We start from the raw sequence: 12,919 nt of genomic DNA on the forward strand, positions 1-12,919 counted from the left end.
AAAAAAAAAAAAAAAAAAAAAGCCACAGACGGCCGGGGTGACAGTGACAGCAAGGTGGTGGGAGAGGGCACCTTGAGAAGATTCCTGGACCTCCCCGGATGTCAGCGTTCTCATCTCAGACAGGCTGTTCGGGTTAGAAGCTGGGGCTGGGGCCGGGGGTAGCTCAGTGGTCGAGCCTTCGCCAAGCCCTAGGTTCCGTCCTGGGTTCCCGAAGAACCGAAGGGAGGAAGGGAAGGAAGTAGGAAGCAGGGAAAAAGGAAGAAAGAAAGAGGGAAGGAAAGATGATTGTTAAATTGGCGTCTCAGTCCTTTCGTCGCAGCTGGGACAATACCTGACACCCACAACTTCAGGAGAGGTTTCTTTCGGCTCACCTTCCAGCGCAGAGCCGCCTGGCTGCGGACAGGACAGCAGGGCACTGGGCCTGGGGGCGGCGGAGAGCGAAGGGAGGAGCCCGGAGGGGGAGGAGCCCTGCAGGCCCCGCCCACAGCGATCAGGCCCCGCCCACAGCGGCCAGGCCCCGCCCACAGCGGCCAGGCCCCGCCTCCTCGCCCCTAGTCGGCTCTGCGCCGCGCTCGTCCTGTCGCCCTGCAGAAGCCCCGCCGGTGCTCACCTGAGGCTCCTGGGAGACACGGAGATGTAAACCCTAGTATTCTTGCTCTGAGACGGTGCTCAGTGAGTTACTGTGTGGTTAATGTTTAACCCTCAAGGTCACCTTGCACTGACGGCCGCCCTAGGCGGGACCCCGTCCCGCGGGATGTGCTAAGCCCGCTTCCCGACAGGTGGTCTCTCACCTCGGGCTCTGCCTCCCTTCCCAGGCTCCGGGCTCACGGCCCTAAGGAAATCCAGGTTTCCGTCTCGCTGCTCCCTCCCGGGACCAGCCGGAGTCAGGTGGGGACAGCTCCGCCACCCTGGCCGCCTAGCCTGGCCCCAGCTCCCAGGGAACCGCGCCGCCAGCCTCAGGCGGAGCCAGGGGCGCCTCGCCCACCCCTTGGGCACCAGGTGGGCCCCTCTGGCTGGGGCTGGGGCTAGACCTCCCGTCCCCAGTCACGGCTCCGGGACCCTCCCCTCTGCCTCCCGAGCCCCACGCGGCCCCAGCTGGGGGACAGGGCGTCGCTCCTGCTGTGGGGAGCCAGCGGGGCCTCACTGCAAGGACCCCGAGCGCCTGCCCTCCCCTGTTTGCTCCCCGAGTCCTGAGTTCCACCCTCACCATTGCCAGGATCCTTCTCTCCCTGTGGGTCTCTCACCTCCCCCTTGGTTTATGCCCAGAACACAGAACTGGTGGCCACCTGCGGGGACAGGCGGGGACAGCTCTGCCCTCCTGAGGTCGCCCAGTCCACTTCCGTCTGTGACTCGCAGGGCCAGGGCCATCTCCCCCACGAGGGTCCCATAGAGGGTCCTCGCCAGCGTTTCCACACCCCAGATCCTTCACGGGCTTCTCCTCTGCCAAAACCCTCCCGACCGGCTCCGCCTCCCCTATTTGATCCAGGAGGGAATAAAAGGGCTTTGTTGTTACAGCCCAAGGCAACCCCTGCCTTTCACCCGCAGGAGGCTGAGCGACCTTCAAGGGCTGGGAATGACCTTGAAGTGCTGCAGGGGGAGGGAGAGGGCCGGGGAGCCGCCCACCTCTGCTCAGGGAGGCCCTGAGGGTGGGTGTTCCCTCCACAAGCCCCTCCCCCGTGCTGCCCGGGCTGCTTCAAGCCTTTGCTGCCTGGCCAGCCACGCTTGCTGTCCTGTGCGCTTTCGGGCTACACTCTCCGGCCACGTGTCCCACCTGGTGACCTGCCCACGGCTGGCAAAGCTGGGTCCTCCCAGAGCTTGTCAGAAGTGCAGTTTCTGCTCCACCCGGAGCTCCTGAGTCAGAGCGGGTTTCAGGAAGAGCCCCGGGCATCTGTGCTTTTGGAAGTCTGGAATGCGCAGTCCGGGAGCCCTGCTTCCCCGCCCACTGTGCTGGGGGGGAGGGCAGCTGGCTTTGGGGTCACTACTGCAGCCCCTCCACGGCCTCACCCTGTGTGTCCCAGCCTCCAAGCCACAGGCTCACTAGGAAGCCCCCAATCCTCAACCCTGAGCTGGAGCCCCGAGTGTCCCCCTTGGCTCCTACCCAAGCCACGTCTTAATCACCCAGGGCCTGAAGAGAAGGCCGCTCCTGTCCCTGATTCACCAGCCTGTCTGCAGCCAGCGGCTGGACGGGTGTCTTTGGACCACATCTCCCACGGATGAGTCAGACAGATGGGTGTGACCCTGGGCCCGCCATTCCCTGGCAGGCACATGTGGAACACTCTCGGGCTGCAGCTTCCAGTCTGCAAAGCAAGATTAAGTCGCATGTGGACTGCACACAGGGATGCTGGGCTTAACTAAGGTCTTCTATCCATTCATTCACCCACTGTAAACAACAGAGGTTTGCAGGGTGCTGTTGAGTGCCTGGCATCAGGGGTGGAGGTGAACCAAATGGCCCAAGTCCTGCTCTTAAAGAGCAAGAAATGTGGAAGGACATAAAACAAAGACATACGTCACAGTTCAGCAAGTGCTCGGTGATGCTGAGTGGATGGATGGGTGGATGGATGGATGGATGGATGGATGGATGGGCAGGTGGATGCATGGATGGGCAGGTGGATGGGCAGGTAGATGGATGCATGGGTGGATGGATAGATGGGTGGATGTGCTATACAAATATGGCTTCACCCTAAGCTCCCTTCTCCCTTCTGGTCACAAATTTGCCCCCATTCCTCTCCCACCTGAGTTTATCTCCAGCTCAGAAAAACAAGGAGTTTAAAGCTGCCAAGGAATTTAAGAGAAACATTAAAAGATCGGGTGGGTGTGGGGCTGGTAAGTTTTCCAGCAGTTAACGGATACACGGGAATCAAAGCAATTATAAAAATATGCCCACTATGAACACATCTGCCTGAAATAGTCTGTAATTGAAGTGGAAGTGGAGTTAAGTTTTTCAGACAATCGTACAAGTTACAGTACTGTGTGTGTGTGCATTTGACACGTCTCATCAGGGTTTAGAGCCTCCTCGTTTAAAGGAAATGGTTGCCATGGCTCAAGACCCCCCACCTCTTGCCATGCGGGGTACGTTCTCTGGGGGCTCCCAGCCTCCCGGGTCACACAACAGGACAGTCAGCGGGAGCCACAGCAGGAACCCCACTACTGTGCCCTAGACAGGAAGCTGAGGCCTGGCCGGCCTGATGCTGTGGACGATTACAGGTATTGTGGATGGGGGTGCAGACCCCTGGGACGCGCGTGACCACCATGCAACACGAGGCTGACCCGCAACCACAGCACAGCACACGAGACCCCGCCTCCCACCTCGCGCTCCTCCGTGACCGCAGGAGGGCAGCAGGAGGGAAGCGCACAGACCCGGGGCCACCCAGTCTCCATACTTTGGGGCTGGTGACAGCGGGGACAAGGGAGCTCCTTGGGGTGGGGGAGCTTTCCTACGTCTCGAGTGTGGTCTCCCACAGGCTGTACATGTTCGTCAAAACTCGGGGGTGTGCTAAGACGGCTCCCACTGACCCCACTCAAACCCCATCCTGGCCTCACTCTCAGCTCCCTGACCAGTGGCACTGCTGCCCGTCACCCTGCCCACCACCAGCCGAGCTCCTGCTCTCCCCAAAGCCATGAGCCCAGGCCCCTCTGTTCTTCATCCCGACCCGGCCCTGCTGGGCGCTCACCTGCCACCCTGGGTGACCCCAGCCCTCAGAGCGGACACCGAGCCGCTCGCCGGTCTGCCCGGGGCTCCCGGGGCCTCCCTTGCAATGTGTTCCCCCTGTCCTCCTGCATGGCAGGGGAATGGTTTAGTTATCACGGCCGTGTCCCACGTCGGCTCGGGTCGGACTTGCTGTCAGGGAAGATCGCGCCTGGCGCTGTCACATTTATAACAAGCTGGATCCTTCTGGATGCTCCGGGGAGGGAGGAGGTATTCACTGTCCAACCTCACTGTGACCCCTTCGCCACCGCACAGCCCTCTGCAGCTGGATGGGACTTCGCGGTCCCAAACCATACAGCCCTCTTGCGCAGAAACCGAAGCGGCGTCCTCACCCGCACGCTCGACCAGCGCCCCCTCCTTACCTTACCCTCTCCCTGCCAATCAAGGGCCACTCCTCTGAGCCTGACTGATTCCACAGGGCAAGGTCAGTGAGGAGCGCAGCCAGAGCTGCAGCTGGTCCTCCAAGCCCTGCCCAGAGGTCCCTAATTCCTGCCTCGGATGGAAAAAGACATCCTCCGCCCTGCATGGGGAACTCTGCTCTCCCGATGCCCCTACTCGCCTGCTGCCCCCAGGCTGGGTGGGCTGGGCTGGAAGAAGAAGGGCTGGGAAGAAGTGGGGTACAGTGGGAAGGGAGGGTGCTGTCTAGCAGCCCTTGGTTCTCCCCGTTTTCAGAAGACTTGCTTCTCCAGAGCTCCTAAGCCTCTGACCCCCTTGAGCACAGCAGAATTTCAGCTGTCACCCAGAAATCACGGTGTTCCAACACACACGGCCTTTGGCGCCACTTCTGTACCCCTGACACTTCCAGAGCCACTGGGACCCCAGGTTCCATCCCCTTGGGTGAACGGGAGCCACAGAACCCCCGGCTGGCTTCTCTCTCGCGCACTGCCCCCAGCTTACAACTCACCCCAAGGGCCTGCCTGCTCCAAGCCCACACCCCGGAAGGAGGTCCGCGGCGGGAATGAGATGGTTTCGCCTACACAGTCCTGGGCTGTTCCCGTGCCACCCCTTTCTCCTGTGACAAGTGTCCCCACCGGAGTCGTGTGCCAGGAGTCACCCCAGAGGGAGTAACCATTCTGCGACTCCCTCCCAAGAAGACAGCCGTGGGGTGGGGGCTTTGCTGTCCCCCAATGTCACCCATGGCTCTATCGAAGAGGCCCCCAGTCCGATCAGACATGGCCGCCGGCTGACAGCAAGAGATGGGTCTTGTGGGGCTCGCGCACGTGCACCTGTGAATGTGCTGTCCTGAGAGCGGTCGCTGCCCCCTTCCTCCTCCTGCGTCTTTACATATGCATTGCTTTCCTGAATTCTCTCGCTGCTTCTGCTACTCTTTTTCTCTAGAACTCAAGAACTGTTTACTTCAGAGTTAGTTATGCAGAGCACTTCCCATGCGTCCCGCAAAGTGCATCCTATGAATAGTATAAACAAGCCTCAATTATAAAATGATACATGAATGCACCCAAATTACAGTGGTTAAGCTGTAATTTTCATTGACAAAGATGCGGTTGGCCGGATATGCAGATTATCCCAAATTTCATCAAACCCAAATGGGAGTATAATTCCATATGCTGAATGGAGTGTTTAGCCCGATAACGCTTAACCGAAAATTGTTCTCTTTCTGTTCTCAAGCCCTCCAGTCTGGTGGAGCCCGTGGAGGTTACTGCCCTCTCGTCTTTCTGCTGAGAAACCGTTAGGTCTATTTCCATGGAGACCAAAGAATCTGAAGGTTTGGCAAAGCCCCAGAGAAAATCAGTGAGTGGCTTATGGAAAATTGACGCTGAGCTGGCCTCGGCCAGGCCTGAGTCACTCTCAGAAGAAGAGAAGACTCCCTGTGACGACCAGGACATCCAAGACGAAGAACACCGCCGCCACATCCCGATCCAGAGGAACTCCATCTTCAATCGCGCAGTGAGACACAGAAGCCAAGCCAAGGCCAGAGGCGCCTCGGAACGGACCCCCACCCGCCCGGCAGGTCAGCCCCGGGCACAGCTGGCACAGCTGTGCCTTCACATGCAGGTGGAGTTATTAGGGCTGAAAGGTTCCTGCTACATGAAAGGGAATAAGTGCTATTGAAAATGATCGGGGACGGGTCCCACAGGGCAGAACGGTTTGAAGCCATTTTCAGAGGAGTTCAAATTTCCCAGATTGGATGCTAGTATTCTCAGGTTATACAGTAAAACGGGCTTTGGTTAAAAAGATGCAGCCCACCTCTCCCAGCCGTACACACATGGGGTCGGGTGCAGGGCTGTCCACCCTTGTGTCATGAGGGACTGTGTAGTTCTCACCTGCCCTTTCTCTGTCACCGTGAATGTCAGAGCTTCAACTGTTTTGAAAATAAATGACATTAGCCTGGTGTGGTGGCATACTCCTGTAATCCCAGAATTTGGGAGGCTGAGGCAGGAGGATCATTGTGAGTTCAAGGCCAGCCTGGGCTACAAAGTGAGCTCAAGGCCTGCCTGAACTGCATAGTGATACCCTGTCTAAAAAAGACAAAAAAGCAAGCAAGCAAGCAAGCAAGCAAGAAATTAAATAACATTAAAATCTTGGGATATCTCCACACCAGGACCCCTTAATCACCTAGACCAGTTTCTAGCACATGTTATCAGCTCAGAATATGTCTGTGGAGTCAGACATGGTGCCTGCCTACTACCCTAGCTACTTAGGAAGCTGAGGCAGGAGGGTTGCAAGTTCAAGGCCAGCCTGGGCAGCTGAATAAGACCTTGTCCTGAAATTTTAAAAATAAAATGAATAAAATAAAGTAAAGGGGCTGGGAATGTATCTCCGTGGTAGAACACCTGCCTAGAATACTGAAGGTCCTATGTTCAATCCATAATGCCACAACATAATTACACACACCTACATGTATTTGCTGATCAGAATAAAGTTCAGAAACCTTAGCAGCGGGGCACACCAGAGCTACAGACCCTTTCCCCGTGGCTTCCACAGGGCTGCGTGGGCAGCCAGCTAGGGTTGCAGAGGGCGAGACAGTTTCCCAGCTCCTGGGACAGCAGCAGCCACCAGACCGTGTGCTACCCGTGGTGTAGGGGGCGACCGCTGGCTCCTTACCTCATCCGGAAGTAGTCAGTAAGGCTTGTGTGGTGCAACCTTCACCGCAAGTTCAGGCTCCCTCAGAACACAGAGACGTTCGGCAATGAGACCTGTTCTCGCTGCTGGTCCCGGGCTGGGTGGTGGTTCCTCTGTCCGGCCAGCTTGTCTGACCCCCACGGTCAGCCAGTGGCCATCGGGTGGAAGGTGGGGGCCAGCCTTGCCGTGCGGTGTCTTGGCCTCCAGCCAGGTAGGGGCCTCCGGGCGGGGGAGGCTTACACTCAGGACTTCATGGCCACTTGCCCCCACTGTGTTGGTCAGAGCAGCGCCCAGGGCCAGCTCAGATGAGCAGGCGGGGCGCTGGCTGTGCACTGGGGGGTAGCAGGACCTGTGGTCACTTTGATCTCCCGTGAGGGTTAACAGAGCCCTGAGTCCAAGGCTAAGGGGAGCCCCACAAGAAGGCTGAGCGGCTGTGCTGTGTTTTCCTTCTCTACTCTTGAGCTGGCTGAGACCACACGCAGGTGGGGAGTTACGAGGACACCGCGCACACACAGACTCTCTGCCCTCGGGGAGCCATGGTCTCATTATGGTGCCTCTACTGAAAGCTGTGTGTCGGGCGGGAAAGGTGAAGCATGAGACCCTTCTGGTGCTTCCTCAAAGACTTCCCCAGGCATCCTAAGCCGTGCACGCTGCACACGCTTCGCTTCCCCAAGGGCACATTAGAAAATTACAAGTGGGTAATTCCAGCACTCGGGAGGCTGAGGCAGAAGGATCACTACGAGTTCGAGGCCAGCTTGGGCTACATAGTGAGTTCAAGGCCAGCCTGAACTACATAGTGAGAACCTAGCTCAAAAAACTGAAAGGAAAAAAAAGTACAAAGAAATGGGTGGAATTAATCTTAACAATCCATTTATATAACCCAGGACAGCCAAAATGTTATCATTGTATTGTGTGAGTACCAACCTAAAAATTATCCGTGAACTATTTTATGTCCTTTGTTTACACAAAGTCTGAAATCTGTTGAGCATTTTATATTGTAGACCTACCCAACTGGCTCAGCACATTTCCATTGGAAATACTTGATCTGGATTTAGATCGCATGAAATGTACAGTCAAGAAAGATTTACATATGCAAAGTGCTCCAAATATCCTTAGGAGTTTTCCAATCACGGAATCAAGAATCAGTTTTTACATAAAATTTAAATCAAAGGGGTTGAGGATGTAGCTCAGTGGTAGATGCTTGCCAGGATGTGGGAAGCGCGGGTTCCATCCCTTGCACAGGGGGAAATAAAAAGCTAAATTTAACTTTAAGTGAAGAAAATAGAAAAGGCACTTCCTCGGTCACATGAGCCTGTGACCGACCTACGGCAGGAGAGGTGGCGGAAAGCTGCAGGTCACAGGGGTCACAAGGCTCACAAAAGGTGGTTGTGGTTTTGCCCCAGGTGAGGACAGAGCCGAGAAGGCAAAAGCCAAGGAGCCTCAGGTGCGGCCAGCCCTGCCCTCCAGTCCCTTCCTCAGGGGCAGAACTTTGTTGTCATAGTGACTCCTCCTTCCTCCTCCCAGGGGTTAAGCCCTCGGGATCTCCTGACCCAACCCAGGGAGAAAATGCTGTTCCACTCCGCAGGAGACATAGGGCAGGGGGCCGTCAGTCTTCTCCAACCCACTCCCTCGGGAGAAAGGAAGGCTCAGGCTCTGGGGTCTGACGTGGGATTTGGATCAGGTGGGGAAGGGCATTTTCCATTTCATCTGCTAAACGGGTATTCTTTAGGGGAGAGGAAAAAAGACACGTTTTCCAGACCACTGCCTGTCTATGGCCAGGGCACGCTGAGCACGCCTGTTCTTGTCTAAACCATTGCCTGCTCATCCCACCCAGGGGCGAAGTGACATTCTAGAGCAGTCAGGGCGAACCTGTGGCACGCATGCTCCAGCGGGCTGCTCGTATCGTTGAAAGCTCCAAAAGGTTTGCCATCGCTGTTGTAGGGGAAGGTGACTTGACTTACTATTTAGTATTGACCAGGACTCAGACATGGCAACATTTGTTGAAAAGACTGGCAAGTTGCAAATAACTTTTGTCCAGTCAAAATAACACCAAAGGCAGCTCGTAAACATGCTGCAGTAGGCCCTCGTCTGCCCTTTTCACCAGGTCTGGCACCAAGGGGCATCTGGCTCTTCCCCAAAGTCAAAATGACCGTGAAAGGTAAACAGTTGAATCGACTCAGTACATCGAGGCAGCCACGACAGTGCAACTGCGGACACGCAGGAAAGAGAACTTCGGAACTGCTGCAGGAAGCAGCGAGAACAAGGGGATAAGAGTGCCTGAAGCAAGAAGTGTCTGGGGGGATTCATGGTGATGTGTCTTTTAAATTTAAGCATTCACCACATTTTCATTTAATTGTTCTTTTTTTTCGGTAGCAGGAATCGAACTCAGGACCTTGCCTTTGCCAGGCTGGCACCTGTACCACTGAACTATATCCCCCGCCCTTGCATTTTCAATCATACCTCGTATGATCAAATCAGCGTTTTTATTTCCCATGGCCTACGCATGTGTACACACAGATGAAGTTCTGTATCATGGTTACAGTTTTCACACAGACAGCATCCGACCCCCCTCACCCCACTTCCTTCCCGCTCCTGGCAATGGTCACTGCTGTCCTGGTATAGGGGAATTGGCTGGGAAGCGGGAGGTGCATATTTTCTGACTTGCTCCCTTTGTTATATGCCACAGATTCACAGGACGGTGGAAAATCCATAAATGAGCCCCGAAGCAGAGCCCCACAGTGCGGAGCAGTAGTACAGACTGGCACAAGCGTCCAGAAGCTGAGGTAAGAGAGGGTGAGCCGCCCAGAACCGCCCCTCGAGTACAGAAGTGGAGGGGTCGGTACGGGAAGTCTCCATGGGACAAGGAGTCGTGTTTATCTTTTTTTTAAAGCTATTCTTGCTCTTCTGTCACCAAACCAGGAAATTGTAGGTATTACATACATCAAGAAATAGAAGAATGTCAGGTGTGGCAGTGCACGCCTCAACACTCAGGGAGGCTGAGGCAGGAAGATCACAAGTTCAAGTCCAGCCTGGGCAATTTAGCAACTCAGTCAGACTCTGTCTCAAAATAAAAAGTAAAGAAACTCTGAGCTGAGGATGTCACTCAGAGTGAACAAAAGCCCTGGGTTCGATCCCCAATATGGCAAAAAAAAAAAAGAAAGGAAGGAAGAGAAGTGGGGAGGAAGGGAGAAATTGAAGAAAAAATCACCATGTCTCCACCACCCAGAGAAATTTAATATATTGTTTTCATGTCTTTTTTCTACACATTTTATGCACATTCTCTTTCTAAAAAAAATCTTATTATACATTCTGTCTTGTGACCTACTTAGTTCATCACAAACACCTCTCCATATTACTAGATCTTTTTGAACACAATTATCAAAAGGTTGTAAAATACTCTGCAGTATGACCGGATGGTGGTTTATAATCATGCTCTTATTGTTGGATGTTTGGATACTGTATCACTGGGGACTGAAGTTAGCAGCTTCTAACAAAAACCCAAATGGCTCAGCTTTACACAATAGAAGTTTATTTGGCCCTGTGTAAAAGAAGTTTGAAACTCCTGCCTGTCTTTAGCTTTCTATTCCACCACCTGTCAAGATGACTGCCAGAGCTCTGGCCATCACAAGCACAGTTCAAGTGGAAGGAAGGAGAAAGGCAAGGGGCAATGAGTACATGCCAGCCATGCCTTCTCTTCTTTTATGAAGCTTCCTTGAAGCCCACACAACCTTTGTTGCTTAATGTCATTGGTTAAAATCAGGTCACATGACCACTTCCACCTGCAAGACAAGCTGGGAAAATGTGTTTTTTAAAGTCAAATCTGGAGCCAGGCACGGTGGCGTATGCCTGTAATCCTAGCACTCAGGAGGCTGAGGCAGGAGGATCGTTGTGAATTCCAGACCAGCTTGGGCTATAAAATGAGTCCAAGGCCAATCTGAACTGCATAGCGAGACCCAGTCTCAAAAAGACAAAAAAATTAAATTAATTAATTTAATTAAAATAAAGTCAGATCTGGGGCTAAGGATGTAGTTCAGTGGTAGAGCACTTGCCCAGCATGTGCAAGGCCTTGGGTTCAGTTGCCACACATAAAAATAAAGCTAAGTCTATTGCCATTTTTTTTTGGTACTGGGAATCGAACTCATGACCTCACACTTGCCAGGCGGGTGCTGTGCTGCTCAGCTACATCCCCAGCCCTAAAGCCAAGTCTGTTTGTGTCTGTAATAAACAGGCTCAGTGAGGAAAAAGGGGAATTGAGTATCAGAGAGGCAATAGCAATCACTGACTCAAGGAAATTTCAGCTTCTTGCTGTTTCATAAACCACACTATAATGAATATCATTGTGGCAAAATCCCGATACCCAGCCCTCATCATTTCTTTAAATGAAAATCCTCAAAGTGTCACAATCTATGAATCCCTGGGTGGTTCCAGAGAGATAATGTCCCCACATCTGTGCTGGCCAGGATCAGGCAGGCAGGCCTTGGCCTCCTGGGGTCGCTCTGCTCCCTGGGCCCAATGGTATTTACGACCACACACGTGCACACATGCACACCCACGCACACCCGCAGACCTGATCTACTCACATAATTGGATGTTATCTGAGGGCAGCTGTGTCCTGTTGTTTCTGATCTGGTTTAAGGCCCAGAGCCCAGACCAAGGCTGTAAAGGTCACACCACCTAGCTGTGAGGACAGGGAAGCCACAGCAAGGACAGCAGCAGCAGTGAGAGTGACAATCCCCGGCAGCCATGGCCCAGCACTGTAGCGAAGGGGGGCGGAAGGCAGGCCCTTGGGAATCCACGTCACCCGGGGAGGCACAAGGACAGGACCTGGGGATACCGAGGAACCACAGCACCTCACACGGGTTAAGGGAGGAGAAGTTTCACTTGGTCCATGGTTCATGGTTTGAGGGGGTTCGGTCCATGGGTAGGACCGTGGTGTGGCAGGGTGTGGAGGAGGAAAGCTGCTCAGCTCACGGCAGCCAGGGCACAGCCAGAGAGTAAAGGGCCGATACCACATGCAACACCCAGGGCTGTGCTTCCATGACTGGTCCAGACACACACATGAGCAGGCTTTCGTAATCCGCTAGGTGTTTGTTAATCTAGTGAAGCTGACATGTCAGGATTAATGGTCAGAAGCCTCTTCCAGGTCACACTCAACCCAGGCCAGCTCACCCACTGATGGCTGCCTGTGCTTCCTTCTGTCCTGCAGCTTGGTGAGGACAGAGGGGCGGCTGGTACCTGGGTCCTCCTTGGTGCCCACAGGCCCTTTGTCTCCGTTAGTTTTCTGAACGGGATTCCAGGACGAGGTACATCGGGAAGCACCTCTGCCAGATGCTTTCTAGGCAGAACCTTGAAATAGGCTGTCAGGTCCTGAGGGCTTTGAGTGACTGCTTTTCAGGTCAGGTCCAAAACCAGGTTTCTCTTGGACAATGGAAAAATGCCAGTCAGTAAACCAGGCTTCCATGTTGGAGCAGAGACGTCTGGGGAGCACACCGCTTCTCTTCCTGTTCCTCCTGCCTAGTCCAGGCTTTGAGGGCACCATAGTATTCAGAGGTCCAGATCTGTTACCTGCATAAAGCAACTTAATCCCTGCTCACACCCACACCTCCATCCCTGTCTTCTCGTGCTGGGTCCCTGCACCAAGACCTACAGCCGACACTGAGCACGCCTTGCGGAGTTTCCAGGGTGTTCATCCATCTCCGCTGAAGTCCCTTGGCTCTGTTAGTCAGCTTTCCTGTGTGACCCAAAGGCTGTATCACCTTACAACCTTCTGGCTTGGCTCTTCACAGCCAATAGGGGCTCCCTTTCCGTTCCCTTAGAAAAAAACAATTTCTAAAACATGGAATCTGGCTGGCCATCCATGGGTCATGTGTTTATCTGTGAGTCAATCAGCTATAAGAACAGGAGGGGGCCACTCCCATCATCAGAGCTGGGCAGCCCTGTCGTTTATTTACTTATTTTTTTGTCTTTCTGAGACAGGGTCTCACTACGCAGTTCAGGCTGGCCTTGAGCTCGCTTTGTAGTACAGGCTGATCTCGAACTTGCAACAATCCTCCTGTCTCAGCCTCCCGAGTGCTGTGATTACAGGTGTGTGCCACCATGCCTGGCTAAACTGTGTCTTTATACAGTGTAGTA

General features: G+C 54.1%; 1 protein-coding gene across 2 annotated transcripts in view; it reads left to right on the top strand.

Moving 5' to 3' along the window:
• The window catches only part of Ngef (neuronal guanine nucleotide exchange factor), a 103,214-nt gene that overhangs the window by 27,509 nt on the left and 62,786 nt on the right, over window positions 1-12,919 (top strand). For both annotated transcript variants that reach the window (XM_013519899.1, XM_005395362.2), the window contains exons 2-3: window positions 5,333-5,675; window positions 9,474-9,570. In XM_013519899.1, coding sequence (XP_013375353.1) covers window positions 5,408-5,675; window positions 9,474-9,570 — 365 coding nt within the window. In that variant the 5' untranslated portion in view covers window positions 5,333-5,407. The remainder of the gene's footprint in view (window positions 1-5,332; window positions 5,676-9,473; window positions 9,571-12,919) is intronic.

The sequence above is a fragment of the Chinchilla lanigera genome, unplaced genomic scaffold (genome assembly GCF_000276665.1).
Source record: "Chinchilla lanigera isolate Chin_1 unplaced genomic scaffold, ChiLan1.0 scaffold00052, whole genome shotgun sequence".
Lineage (NCBI taxonomy): Eukaryota > Metazoa > Chordata > Mammalia > Rodentia > Chinchillidae > Chinchilla > Chinchilla lanigera.